General features: G+C 41.1%; 1 protein-coding gene across 16 annotated transcripts in view; it reads left to right on the forward strand.

Moving 5' to 3' along the window:
- LOC147019142 (uncharacterized) overlaps nucleotides 1–13,747 on the forward strand; it is a 103,349-nt gene that overhangs the window by 66,301 nt on the left and 23,301 nt on the right. For 11 of the 16 annotated variants that reach the window (XM_085899995.1, XM_085899994.1, XM_085900003.1 and 8 more), the window contains 6 exons: nucleotides 1,381–1,503; nucleotides 2,744–2,833; nucleotides 5,862–5,984; nucleotides 7,226–7,315; nucleotides 10,166–10,288; nucleotides 12,121–12,210. In XM_085899995.1, coding sequence (XP_085756121.1) covers nucleotides 1,381–1,503; nucleotides 2,744–2,833; nucleotides 5,862–5,984; nucleotides 7,226–7,315; nucleotides 10,166–10,288; nucleotides 12,121–12,210 — 639 coding nt within the window. The remainder of the gene's footprint in view (nucleotides 1–1,380; nucleotides 1,504–2,743; nucleotides 2,834–5,861; nucleotides 5,985–7,225; nucleotides 7,316–10,165; nucleotides 10,289–12,120; nucleotides 12,211–13,747) is intronic. The other 5 variants (XM_085900002.1, XM_085899997.1, XM_085900000.1 and 2 more) reach the window with 5 other exon arrangements.

Raw genomic sequence — 13,747 nt, forward strand, 5'->3', positions numbered from 1 at the left:
TCCGTTTGTGTGACTGTCTGATTGTTTGTCCGCACAGAACTTTCCCGTTTTTCTCCGCAACCGCTTTTCTGATTGAGACGAACTTTTCACCACTTGTGCGGCTACTCCTGCGGAATGTCCCATTGATAATTATGATGTCATAGGTTATGTGGTGTGGCAGCCATATTGGAAAAATGAAAAATAATTGGACCTTTGTATCTCTGAAACCGTAGCAAGGAAAAATTTTAACTTGGTACATAGCAAGTACTCCTTATGGGGAAAGAGAGTGATTTTATGTCGTCACAGGTGCCCCAGTTATGACGTCATGATTGCATTTGTGGAACGCCACGTCCGATCAGGATGAAAATTTTTAAGGGTTATCGTGGGATAAAATGGTCCACTGAAAATTATTTCATAACATCATCAGTCATGTGATTCGGCAGCCCTATTCTTTAAAAAAAAAAAACCTTCAAAAATCTTCTTTGTTGAAATGGCTGAACAGATCGAGGTGCAACTTCACACGTATGACCGCCTCTCAATTTACAACAAAAGGTTCACACATATGATGTCATTGGTCACATGGCTCGGCAGCCATATTGGATTTCCCCGAAAACGTATGAAAATCTTCTTCTCCAGAACGGCTCGACAGATCGAAGGGAAACTTAACACAAATGTTCCCCTTGAAGCCTTGTGTGCACACGTGGCATATCGCAAGCATACCTCATGGGAAATGAGTGTGGTATTATTTGACGTCATTGGTGCTTTCGTTATGATGTTATAATTGCATATGTAGAACGCTACATCCGATCATTATAAAAAATGTTGAGGGTCATCTCTGGTTAAAATGGTCCACAAATTTCTTTTGATGATGTCATTGGGCACGTGATTTGGCTGCTCTATTGTTGTAGTTTTTTAAACATTCAAAAATCTTATCGGAAATGGCTGAAAATATTGAGGCAAAACTTTACCCACATGACTGCCTTTCCATGAGGAACAAACTGGTCACACAGATGACATCATAGTTCACATGGTTTGCAGCCGTATTGGATTTACGATAAAAACTATGAAAAAAATACACCATTCAAAAGAAGTCCTGGCAAGCGTTTGCAATCTCTGATTCCTCTTTTTCCAGTTTACATTGAGATGATGGAGTTCAGTGTCGACGCAATCTTTTGAAAAGTCTTTGCAATTGTGCGATGGTACCCTGGGCAAAGTCTTTGCATGTAGTTGGTTGTTTAAATATCATTGCCTGCAGTACTTGGGAGATATATCGTGTACACACAGTACAGACGTGTTTCCCCAAATGGCTTTCTTTGTCTTTCACCAAAATTGGAATTTATTTGTATTTCAAAACCATCCTTCACAAAGTCTAATGACGTCTTTATGTTGTTGAAACACCAGGAGAAACCACAATTTCTCCACCTGATACAACTCCACAGACAATGTCAAGTTCAACAACTCACCTTGTATCGCCAACCTCTGCAACCTCCAGTAAAACAAGCTCTTTGTCAACATCAACAGCAGGTATTTTCATGAAATGTTTGTTTTTGAACAATGGCGGACCAACATCTAATGCGGGGAAATTGTCACTCAACGTATAATGTTCGCAGTCATATGTTCCAAGCAAAAGGAATATAGGGACTGTGTATGGAATACACCTTTCCAGTTTAGAAGCGGCCAAGGCCTGTGTTTTACTTTGCAGGGGAAGCTTTTAAGTGACAACCAGGGGCCGTTTTACCATTGAACACAAATTAACACAAACATCACCACAAGCATGGGAACCAACAAATATACCAAGCAAACAAACTTGCTGGTTTTACCCTTGTGGGATCATCATCAGGAATGTGTTAGGTATGAGATCCCACACGAGCCAAAGGCATGTCTTCTCGGGTTTGAAAAATGCCAAATGCTTCCTTTTGAGCTTTTCCCTCCTTTGTTTTAGTTCAAACAACTGTCCTTCGTATCCCAAATGAGAGGCTCCTCCACAGTTGTGAAAGCGTGCATTGGCTTGTTCGAAGCTTGAAAGCAATATGTTTATGTTCATGTCCGTCGTTGCAAAACAAATGCAGATATTTATTGTGACTTAGTTCCGACATCGGCCTTCATGGATGAGAGATTGGATTGGCATGACATTTATAATATGTGGAATATTATTGAGATGGCAAATGTCGAACAAATAATTCAGAACATTGGAGAAATAAATTTGGTTTCAAAGAACAATGAAATGATGATACCAGCATGTGCTGTCAGCATCGTTATTTCATTGTTCGAGTTCTTTCTGTTGACACAATACTCATAAAATGTTTGACATCATTCTCACCCCGAAATGAATTTATCACATTAAGGATAGATTTGTTGGTATCATTCTCATTACTCTGCTTTCTGGCCTGTCTTTGAATGTCAACATGTTCTGATTTAAGAGAAAACTGCCATTTCACATCAGCAGTAAAAACAAAGTGTGCTGCATCTCAGAGTATGCCACCTTCACCTGTTTTGTTGCGTTGTGATGGTGGGTGTTGAAGTGCCAACGTTACGTTTTGAAAACTGTCAGCAATTGTGTTGTGGACTCTTGGCAAAGTCTCTGCCTGGGGTTGGTTGTTTAATTTGCATTGCCTGTGGTAGTTTTTGGGAGATCTATGGTGTTTTCACCTGACAGACCTGGTGGCCAAAATGACTTCGTCTTTCTCCAAAATGGGAATTTATTTGTATTTCAAAAACATCCTTCACAAAGTCTAATGGCTTCTTTTTGCCGTTGAAATACCAGCAGAAACTACAATCTCTGCACCTGATACAACAACTCAGCCGGGCTCAAGTGCAACAACTCTCCTCATACCTACAACCTCAAGAGCCACAGGTAAAACAAACATTCTGTCAAATCAACAGCATGTCTGTGATGTACTATATTTTAAACAATGCTCACAAAGAGACTATATTCAATATTCCTGACCAACGTTGTGGAGGCCAAGTCTTGCATTATGCACTTCAGGAAAGTCTTGAAGCTACAATCAGGGGCAGTTTAAATATCAAAAACAAATTCACCAAAACATCACCATAAACGTGGAGGTAAAACAATCATACCACGCAGTCTGACCTCCTGGTTTCACCGTGATGGGGACATCATCTCTAATGTGGGACATACGGGATCCCACACTGGAAAAAGCTTTATTCTATCAGATGAAAAAAAAACTCAAAATCCTTGCTTTTGAGCTCCTATCCTTAACACCCCCCCCCCCCTCCCCAATCATGGTTTAATTCTACAAGTTGCTCCAGGTCCTCAAAATGAGACTCTGCAGTCCTAAAAATACACAATGGCTTTTTCTCACCTGGTAGTGAATATTTTATATTCTTTCCCTCAGTGAAATGCAGTTATACTTTTTTTTGAAGTATGTTCCCATATTTTCCTTTGTGGATGAGTGAAAGGATGGGCATTACATTTCTAATGTGAGGAATAATCGTGAGATGGCAATCACTGAGTGGAACCACCTCCAACTCTCTCTTCAATCTCATTCTTCCCTCCAAGTCTTCAAGACAGCTGTTCACCACCATCTCAGGTCGTCCCATTCAAAGCCATCAACTTTAAGACACCTGTTAAACTACCGCCACCCTCCCAAAAATTTTGCTTCTCTATCCATCTTGACCAGCCCTTGTGTTCTCCCTACCCCTCATCATTACCTGCATCCCTTGTTTGTCCACTTCCCTCCAACCTTCTCCCTCCACCTGATGTTGGCATTTCAACTTTCTCCTGTTGTTCCATTTCTTCTGTTGTGTCCCGATCTGTTCTTTGTCCCACCTCTTCCATGAGCCGAGATCATGAATCACAAAACAACAACAACAACAAAAAAGAAAGGCTCTTACTTCATTGAAAACTTCCATTTTTGCATCAGCAGTTCCAATAAGTACACTCCATCTCAGAGAATACCACCCTTCATCCATTCTGTTGTCTCATCCACCAGAGGGGTGTGTGTGTGTTTGTGTTTGTGTGTGTGTGTGTGTGTGTGTGTGTGTGTGTGTGTGTGTGTGTGTGTGTGTGTGTGTCCGTGTGTGTGCGTGTCTGTGTCCGTGTGTGTGTCCGTGTGTGTGTGTCTGTGTCCGTGTGTGTGTCCGTGTGTGTGCGTGTCTGTGTCCGTGTGTGTGTCCGTGTGTGTGTGTCTGTGTCCGTGTGTTTGTCCGTGTGTGTGTGTGTCCGTGTGAGTGTGTGCGTCCGTGTGTGTGTCCGTGTGTGTGTGTGTGTGTCCGTGTGTGTGTGTCCGTGTGTGTGTGTGTGTGTGTGTGTCCGTCCGTGTGTGTCTGCATTAACATTTGAGCTTTTGTCATCAAATTTTCAACAATCCTTTTTCATGAGAATATGGTGAAGCCTCGTTTATATATTTCACTTCTTCTTTTTTCGGGGGGGGGGGGTGGGGGGGCTGTTTTTTGTACAAAGCCACTGTCGATGGGCTTTGTATTTCGGGATGCTTTCTCGTTACCCTCGCCAAAGGATCGCAGAGGGTATTGCATTTGGGTCCGTTTGTGTGACTGTCTGTTTGTTTGTCCGCACAGAACCTTCCTGTTTTTCGCCGCAGCGCTTGTCTGATTGAGACGAATTTTTCACCACTTGTGCGGCTACTCCTGCGGAATGTTCCATTGATAATTATGATGTCATAGGTTATGTGGTGTGGCAGCCATATTGGAAAAATGAAAAAAATTGGACCTTTGTATCTCTGAAACCGTAGCAAGGAAAAATTTTAACTTGGTACATAGCAAGTACTCCTTATGGGGAAAGAGAGTGATTTTATGTCGTCACAGGTGCCCCAGTTATGACGTCATGATTGCATTTGTGGAACGCCACGTCTGATCAGGATGAAAATTTTTGAGGGTTATCGTGGGATAAAATGGTCCACAGAAAATTATTTCATAACGTCATCAGTCATGTGATTCGGCAGCCCTATTCTTTTAAAAAAAAAAACCTTCAAAAATCTTCTTTGTTGAAATGGCTGAACAGATCGAGGTGCAACTTCACACGTATGACCCCCTCTCAATTTACAACAAAAGGTTCACACATATGATGTCATTGGTCACATGGCTCGGCAGCCATATTGGATTTTCCCGAAAACGTATGAAAATCTTCTTCTCCAGAACGGCTTGACAGATCGAGGGGAAACTTAACACAAATGTTCCCCTTGAAGCCTTGTGTGCACACGTGGCATATCGCAAGCATACCTCATGGGAAATGAGTGTGGTATTATTTGACGTCATTGGTGCTTTCGTTATGATGTTATAATTGCATATGTAGAACGCTACATCCGATCATTATAAAAAATGTTGAGGGTCATCTCTGGTTAAAATGGTCCACAAATTTCTTTTGATGATGTCATTGGGCACGTGATTTGGCTGCTCTATTGTTGTAGTTTTTTAAACATTCAAAAATCTTATCGGAAATGGCTGAAAATATTGACGCAAAACTTTACCCACATGACTGCCTTTCCATGAGGAACAAACTGGTCACACAGATGACATCATAGTTCACATGGTTTGCAGCCGTATTGCATTTACGATAAAAACTATGAAAAAAAAATACACCATTCAAAAGAAGTCCTGGCAAGCGTTTGCAATCTCTGATTCCTCTTTTTCCAGTTTACATTGAGATGATGGAGTTCAGTGTCGACGCAATCTTTTGAAAAGTCTTTGCAATTGTGCGATGGTACCCTGGGCAAAGTCTTTGCATGTAGTTGGTTGTTTAAATATCATTGCCTGCATTACTTGGGAGATATATCGTGTACACACAGTACAGACGTGTTTCCCCAAATGGCTTTCTTTGTCTTTCACCAAAATTGGAATTTATTTGTATTTCAAAACCATCCTTCACAAAGTCTAATGACGTCTTTATGTTGTTGAAACACCAGGAGAAACTACAATCTCTCCACCTGATACAACTCCACAGACAATGTCAAGTTCAACAACTCACCTTGTATCGCCAACCTCTGCAACCTCCAGTAAAACAAGCTCTTTGTCAACATCAACAGCAGGTATTTTCATGAAATGTTTGTTTTTGAACAATGGCGGACCAACACCTAATGCGGGGAAATTGTCATTCAACGTATAATGTTCGCAGTCATATGTTCCAAGCAAAAGGAATAAAGGGACTGTGTATGGAATACACCTTTCCAGTTTAGAAGCGGCCAAGGCCTGTGTTTTACTTTTCAGGGGAAGCTTTTAAGTGACAACCAGGGGCCGTTTTACCATTGAACACAAATTAACACAAACATCACCACAAACATGGGAACCAACAAATATACCAAGCAAACAAACTTGCTGGTTTTACCCTTGTGGGATCATCATCAGGAATGTGTTAGTTATGAGATCCCACACGAGCCAAAGGCATGTCTTCTCGGGTTTGAAAAATGCCAAATGCTTCCTTTTGAGCTTTTCCCTCCTTTGTTTTAGTTCAAACAACTGTCCTTCGTATCCCAAATGAGAGGCTCCTCCACAGTTGTGAAAGCGTGCATTGGCTTGTTCGAAGCTTGAAAGCAATATGTTTATGTTCATGTCCGTCGTTGCAAAACAAATGCAGATATTTATTGTGACTTAGTTCCGACATCGGCCTTCATGGATGAGAGATTGGATTGGCATGACATTTATAATATGTGGAATATTATTGAGATGGCAAATGTCGAACAAATAATTCAGAACATTGGAGAAATAAATTTGGTTTCAAAGAACAATGAAATTATGATACCAGCATGTGCTGTCAGCATCGTTATTTCATTGTTCGAGTTCCTTCTGTTTACACAATACTCATAAAATGTTTGACATCATTCTCACCCCGAAATGAATTTATCACATTAAGGATAGATTTGTTGGTATCATTCTCATTACTCTGCTTTCTAGCCTGTCTTTGAATGTCAACATGTTCTGATGTAAGAGAAAACTGCCATTTCACATCAGCAGTAAAAAACAAAGTGTGCTGCATCTCAGAGTATGCCACCTTCACCTGTTTTGTTGCGTTGTGATGGTGGGTGTTGAAGTGCCAACGTTACGTTTTGAAAACTGTCAGCAATTGTGTTGTGGACTCTTGGCAAAGTCTCTGCCTGGGGTTGGTTGTTTAATTTGCATTGCCTATGGTAGTTTTTGGGAGATCTATGGTGTTTTCACCTGACAGACCTGGTGGCCCAAATGACTTCGTCTTTCTCCAAAATTGGAATTTATTTGTATTTCAAAAACATCCTTCACAAAGTCTAATGGCTTCTTTTTGCCGTTGAAATACCAGCAGAAACTACAATCTCTGCACCTGATACAACAACTCAGCCGGGCTCAATTGCAACAACTCTCCTCATACCTACAACCTCAAGAGCCACAGGTAAAACAAACATTCTGTCAAATCAACAGCATGTCTGTGATGTACTATATTTAAGCAATGCTCACAAAGAGACTATATTCAATATTCCTGACCAACGTTGTGGAGGCCAAGTCTTGCATTATGCACTTCAGGAGAGTCTTGAAGCTACAATCAGGGGCAGTTTAAATATCGAAAACAAATTCACCAAAACATCACCATAAACGTGGAGGTAAAACAATCATACCACGCAGTCTGACCTCCTGGTTTCACCGTGATGGGGACATCATCTCTAATGTGGGACATACGGGATCCCACACTGGAAAAAGCTTTATTCTCTCAGATGAAAAAAAAACTCAAAATCCTTGCTTTTGAGCTCCTATCCTTAACACCCCCCCCCCCTCCCCAATCATGGTTTAATTCTCCAAGTTGCTCCAGGTCCTCAAAATGAGACTCTGCAGTCCTAAAAATACACAATGGCTTTTTCTAACCTGGTAGTGAATATTTTATATTCCTTTTTTCAGTGAAATGCAGTTATACTTTTTTTTGAAGTATGTTCCCACATTTTCCTTTGTGGATGAGTGATAGGATGGGCATTACATTTCTAATGTGAGGAATAATCGTGAGATGGCAATCACTGAGTGGAACCACCTCCCACTCTCTCTTCAATCTTATTCTTCCCTCTAAGTCTTCAAGACAGCTGTTCACCGCCATCTCAGGTCATCCTCCATTCAAAGCCATCAACTTTAAGACACCTGTTAAACTACCGCCACCCCTCCAAAAATTTTGCTTCTCTATCCATCTTGACCACCCCTTGTGTTCTCCCTACCCCTCATCATTACCTGCATCCCTTGTTTGTCCACTTCCCTCCAACCTTCTCCCTCCACCTGATGTTGGCATTTCAACTTTCTCCTGTTGTTCCATTTCTTCTGTTGTGTCCCGATCTGTTCTTTGTTCCACCTCTTCCATGAGCCGAGATCATGAATCACAAAACAACAACAACAACAAAAAAGAAAGGCTCTTACTTCATTGAAAACTTCCATTTTTGCATCAGCAGTTCCAATAAGTACATTCCGTCTCAGAGAATACCACCCTTCATCCATTCTGTTGTCTCATCCACCAGAGGGGTGTGTGTGTGTGTTTGTGTTTGTGTGTGTGTGTGTGTGTGTCCGTGTGTGTGTGTGTGTGTCCGTGTGTGTGTGTCTGTGTCCGTGTGTGTGTGTCTGTGTCCGTGTGTGTGTCCGTGTGTGTGTGTGTGTGTGTGTCCGTCCGTGTGTGTCTGAATTTACATTTGAGCTTTTGTGATCAAATTTTCAACAATCCTTTTTCATGAGAATATGGTGAAGCCTCGTTTATATATTTCACTTCTTTTTTTTTGCGGGGGTGGGGGGGGGCTGTTTTTTGAACAAAGCCACTGTCGATGGGCTTTGTATTTCGGGATGCTTTCTCGTTTCCCTCACCAAAGGATCGCAGAGGGTATTGCATTTGGGTCCGTTTGTGTGACTGTCTGTTTGTTTGTCCGCACAGAACCTTCCTGTTTTTCGCCGCAGCGCTTTTCTGATTGAGATGAACTTTTCACCACTTGTGCGGCTACTCCTGCGGAATGTTCCATTGATAATTATGATGTCATAGGTTATGTGGTGTGGCAGCCATATTGGAAAAATGAAAAATAATTGGACCTTTGTATCTCTGAAACCGTACCAAGGAAAAATTTAAACTTGGTACATAGCAAGTACTCCTTATGGGGAAAGAGAGTGATTTTATGTCGTCACAGGTGCCCCAGTTATGACGTCATGATTGCATTTGTGGAATGCCACGTCCGATCAGGATGAAAATTTTTGAGGGTTATCGTGGGATAAAATGGTCCACAGAAAATTATTTCATAACGTCATCAGTCATGTGATTCGGCAGCCCTATTCTTTAAAAAAAAAAAAAACTTTCAAAAATCTTCTTTTTTGAAATGGCTAAACAGATCGAGGTGCAACTTCACACGTATGACCCCCTCTCAATTTACAACAAAAGGTTCACACATATGATGTCATTGGTCACATGGCTCGGCAGCCATATTGGATTTCCCCGAAAACGTATGAAAATCTTCTTCTCCAGAACGGCTCGACAGAGCGAGGGGAAACTTAACACAAATGTTCCCCTTGAAGCCTTGTGTGCACACGTGGCACATCGCAAGCATACCTCATGGGAAATGAGTGTGGTATTATTTGACGTCATTGGTGCTTTCGTTATGATGTTATAATTGCATATGTAGAACGCTACATCCGATCATTATAAAAACTTTTGAGGGTCATCTCGGGTTAAAATGGTCCACAATTTTTTTTGATGATGTCATTGGTCACGTGATTTGGCTGCTCTATTGTTGTTGTTTTTTTAAAGATTCAAAATATCTTCTCCGAAATGGCTGAAAATAGTGAGGCAAAACTTTACCCACATGACTGCCTTTCCATGAGGAACAAACTGGTCACACAGATGACATCATAGTTCACATGGTTTGCAGCCGTATTGGATTTACGATAAAAACTATGAAAAAAATACACCATTCAAAAGAAGTCCTGGCAAGCGTTTGCAATCTCTGATTCCTCTTTTTCCAGTTTACATTGAGATGATGGAGTTCAGTGTCGACGCAATCTTTTGAAAAGTCTTTGCAATTGTGCGATGGTACCCTGGGCAAAGTCTTTGCATGTAGTTGGTTGTTTAAATATCATTGCCTGCAGTACTTGGGAGATATATCGTGTACACACAGTACAGACGTGTTTCCCCAAATGGCTTTCTTTGTCTTTCACCAAAATTGGAATTTATTTGTATTTCAAAACCATCCTTCACAAAGTCTAATGGCCTTTTTTTCCGCTGTTGAAACACCAGGAAAAACGACAATTTCTCCACCAGATAAAACTCCACAGACAGTGTCAAGTTCAACAACTCACCTTGTATCGCCAACCTCTGCAACCTCCAGTAAAACAAGCTCTATGTCAACATCAACAGCAGGTATTTTCATGAAATGTTTGTTTTTAAACAATAGCGGACCAACACCTAATGCAGGGAAATCGTCACTCAACGTATAATGTTCGCAGTCACATCTTCCAAGCAAAAGGAATAATGGGACTGTGTATGGAATATACCTTCCCAGTTTAGAAGTGGCCAAGGCCTGTGTTTTGCGTTGCAGGGGAAGCTTTTAAGTGACAACCAGGGGCCGTTTTACCATTGAACACAAATTAACACAAACATCACCACAAACATGGGAACCAACAAATATACCAAGCAAACAAACTTGCTGGTTTTACCCTTGTGGGGTCATCATCAGGAATATGTTTGGTATGAGATCCCACATGAGCCAAAGGCATGTCTTCTCAGATTTGAAAAATGCCAAATGCTTCCTTTTGAGCTTTTCCCTCCTTTGTTTTATTTCTTAAAACTGTCCTTCGTATCCCAAATGAGAGGCTCCTCCGCAGTTGTAAAAGCGTGCATTGGCTTGTTCGAAGCTTGAAAGGAATATGTTTATGTTCATGTCCGTCGTTGCAAAACAAATGCGGATATTTATTGTGACTTAGTTCCTACATCGGCCTTTATGGATGAGAGATGGGATTGGCATGACATTTATAATATGTGGAATATTACTGAGATGGCAAATATCAAACAAATAATTCAGAACATTGGAGAAATAAATTTGGTTTCAAAGAACAATGAAATGATAATACCAGCATGTGCTGTAAGCATAGTTATTTCATTGTTAACCTCCGTCATCGAAGATCGGAGGTTACTGTTTTCACCCCTTTCTCTTTGTTTGATTGTTTGTTTGTTTGTTTGTTTGTGAACAGTATTATGGAAAAACTCCTCGATGGATTTCGATGAAACTTGGTGGGGGGTTAGGTATGGTCCAAGGATCATGCCATTAGATTTTGCACTTCCCCCCCCCCCAAAAAAAATTGTTAAAAAAAAATATATGTATATTTTTTTGCATTTCTACATGTTTTAAGTGATTTCCAACCCCCTCCAAAAAAATTGTTAGATAAATAATTTTATTTTTTGCATTTCTACATGTTTTAAGTGATTTCCAACCCCCACAAAAAATTGCTGGAGGAAAAAAAAAAATTGCAATTTCTTTTTCAACAAAATTTCGATTTCTTTTTTTTTTGCATTTCTACATGTTTTAAGTGATTTCCAACCCCCCCCCCCCCCAAAAAAAATAAATGTTGGAGAAAATAACTATAACTGTCAGCACTGTTGACATCATATTCAATGAATAAGAAAAAGGTTCACTTGAGTGACTCAGCAGTATTGGTGGCGGAGGTTTTGCACTCTCCCGAGTGCTCCCCCTCGAGTTGGAGTTATTCCTGTTTTCAAAATACTCATAAAATGTTTGACATCATTCTCACCCCGAAATGAATTTATCACATTAAAGATACATTTGTTGGTTGCATTCTCATTACTCTGCTTTCTTGCCTGTCTTTGAATGCCAACATGTTCTGATTTAAGAGAAAACTGCCATTTCACATCAGCAGTAAAAACAAAGTGTGCTGCATCTCAGAGTATGCCACCTTCACCTGTTTTGTTGCGTTGTGATGGTGGGTGTTGAAGTGCGAACGTTACGTTTTGGATGCTGTCGGCAATTTTGTTGTGGACTCTTGGCAAAGTCTCTGCCTGGGGTTGGTTGTTTAATTTGCATTGCCTGTGGTAGTTTTTGGGAGATCTATGGTGTTTACACCAAACAGACCTGTTGGCCCAAATGGCTTCGTCTTTCTCCAAAATTTGAATTTATTTGTATTTCAAAAACATCCTTCACAAAGTCTAATGGCTTCTTTATGCCGTTGAAATACCAGCAGAAACTACAATCTCTGCACCTGATACAACAACTCAGCCGGGCTCAAGTGCAACAACTCTCCTCATACCTCCAACCTCGAGAGCCACAGGTAAAACAAACATTTTGTCAAATCAACAGCATGTCTGTGATGTACTATATTTTAAGCAATGCTCACAATGAGACTATATTCAATATTCCTGACCAACGTTGTGGAGGCCAAGTCTTGCATGATGCACTTCAGGAGCAGTTTAAATATCGAAAACAAATCACCAAAACATCACCACAAACAGGGAAGTAAACAATCATACCATGCAGTCTGACTTCCTGGTTTCACCGTGATAGGGACATCATCTGAAATGTGGGACATACGGGATTGCACACTGGAAAAAGCTGTGTTCTCTCATATTAAAAAAACTCAAAATCCTTGCTTTTGAGCTCCTATCCTTAACACCCCCCCCCCTCCCCAATCATGGTTTAATTCTCCAAGTTGCTCCAGGTCCTCAAAATGAGACTCTGCAGTCCTAAAAATACACAATGGCTTTTTCTAACCTGGTAGTGAGTATTTTATATTCCTTTTTTCAGTGAAATGCAGTTATACTTTTTTTGAAGTATGTTCCCACATTTTCCTTTGTGGATGAGTGATAGGATGGGCATTACATTTCTAATGTGAGGAATAATCGTGAGATGGCAATTACTGAGTGGAACCACCTCCCACTCTCTCTTCAATCTTATTCTTCCCTCTAAGTCTTCAAGACAGCTGTTCACCACCATCTCAGGTCATCCTCCATTCAAAGCCATCAACTTTAAGACACCTGTTAAACTACCGCCACCCCTCCAAAAATTTTGCTTCTCTATCCATCTTGACCACCCCTTGTGTTCTCCCTACCCCTCATCATTACCTGCATCCCTTGTTTGTCCACTTCCCTCCAACCTTCTCCCTCCACCTGATGTTGGCATTTCAACTTTCTCCTGTTGTTCCATTTCTTCTGTTGTGTCCCGATCTGTTCTTTGTCCCACCTCTTCCATGAGCCGAGATCATGAATCACAAAACAACAACAACAACAAAAAAGAAAGGCTCTTACTTCATTGAAAACTTCCATTTTTGCATCAGCAGTTCCAATAAGTACATTCCGTCTCAGAGAATACCACCCTTCATCCATTCTGTTGTCTCATCCACCAGAGGGGTGTGTGTGTGTGTTTGTGTTTGTGTGTGTGTGTGTCCGTGTGTGTGTGTCTGTGTCCGTGTGTGTGTGTGTCTGTGTCCGTGTGTGTGTCCGTGTGTGTGTGTCCGTGTGTGTGTGTGTGTCCGTCCGTGTGTGTCTGAATTTACATTTGAGCTTTTGTCATCAAATTTTCAACAATCCTTTTTCATGAGAATATGGTGAAGCCTCGTTTATATATTTCACTTCTTTTTTTTGCGGGGGTGGGGGGGGGCTGTTTTTTGAACAAAGCCACTGTCGATGGGCTTTGTATTTCGGGATGCTTTCTCGTTACCCTCGCCAAAGAATTCGGAGAGGGTATTGCATTTGGGTCCGTTTGTGTGACTGTCTGTTTGTTTGTCCGCACAGAACCTTCCTGTTTTTCGCCGCAGCGCTTTTCTGATTGAGATGAACTTTTCACCACTTGTGCGGCTACTCCTGCGGAAT

This window comes from Eptatretus burgeri, chromosome 10 (genome assembly GCF_056783735.1).
Source record: "Eptatretus burgeri isolate ZD-2024b chromosome 10, Ebu_testis_v1, whole genome shotgun sequence".
Taxonomy (NCBI): domain Eukaryota; kingdom Metazoa; phylum Chordata; class Myxini; order Myxiniformes; family Myxinidae; genus Eptatretus; species Eptatretus burgeri.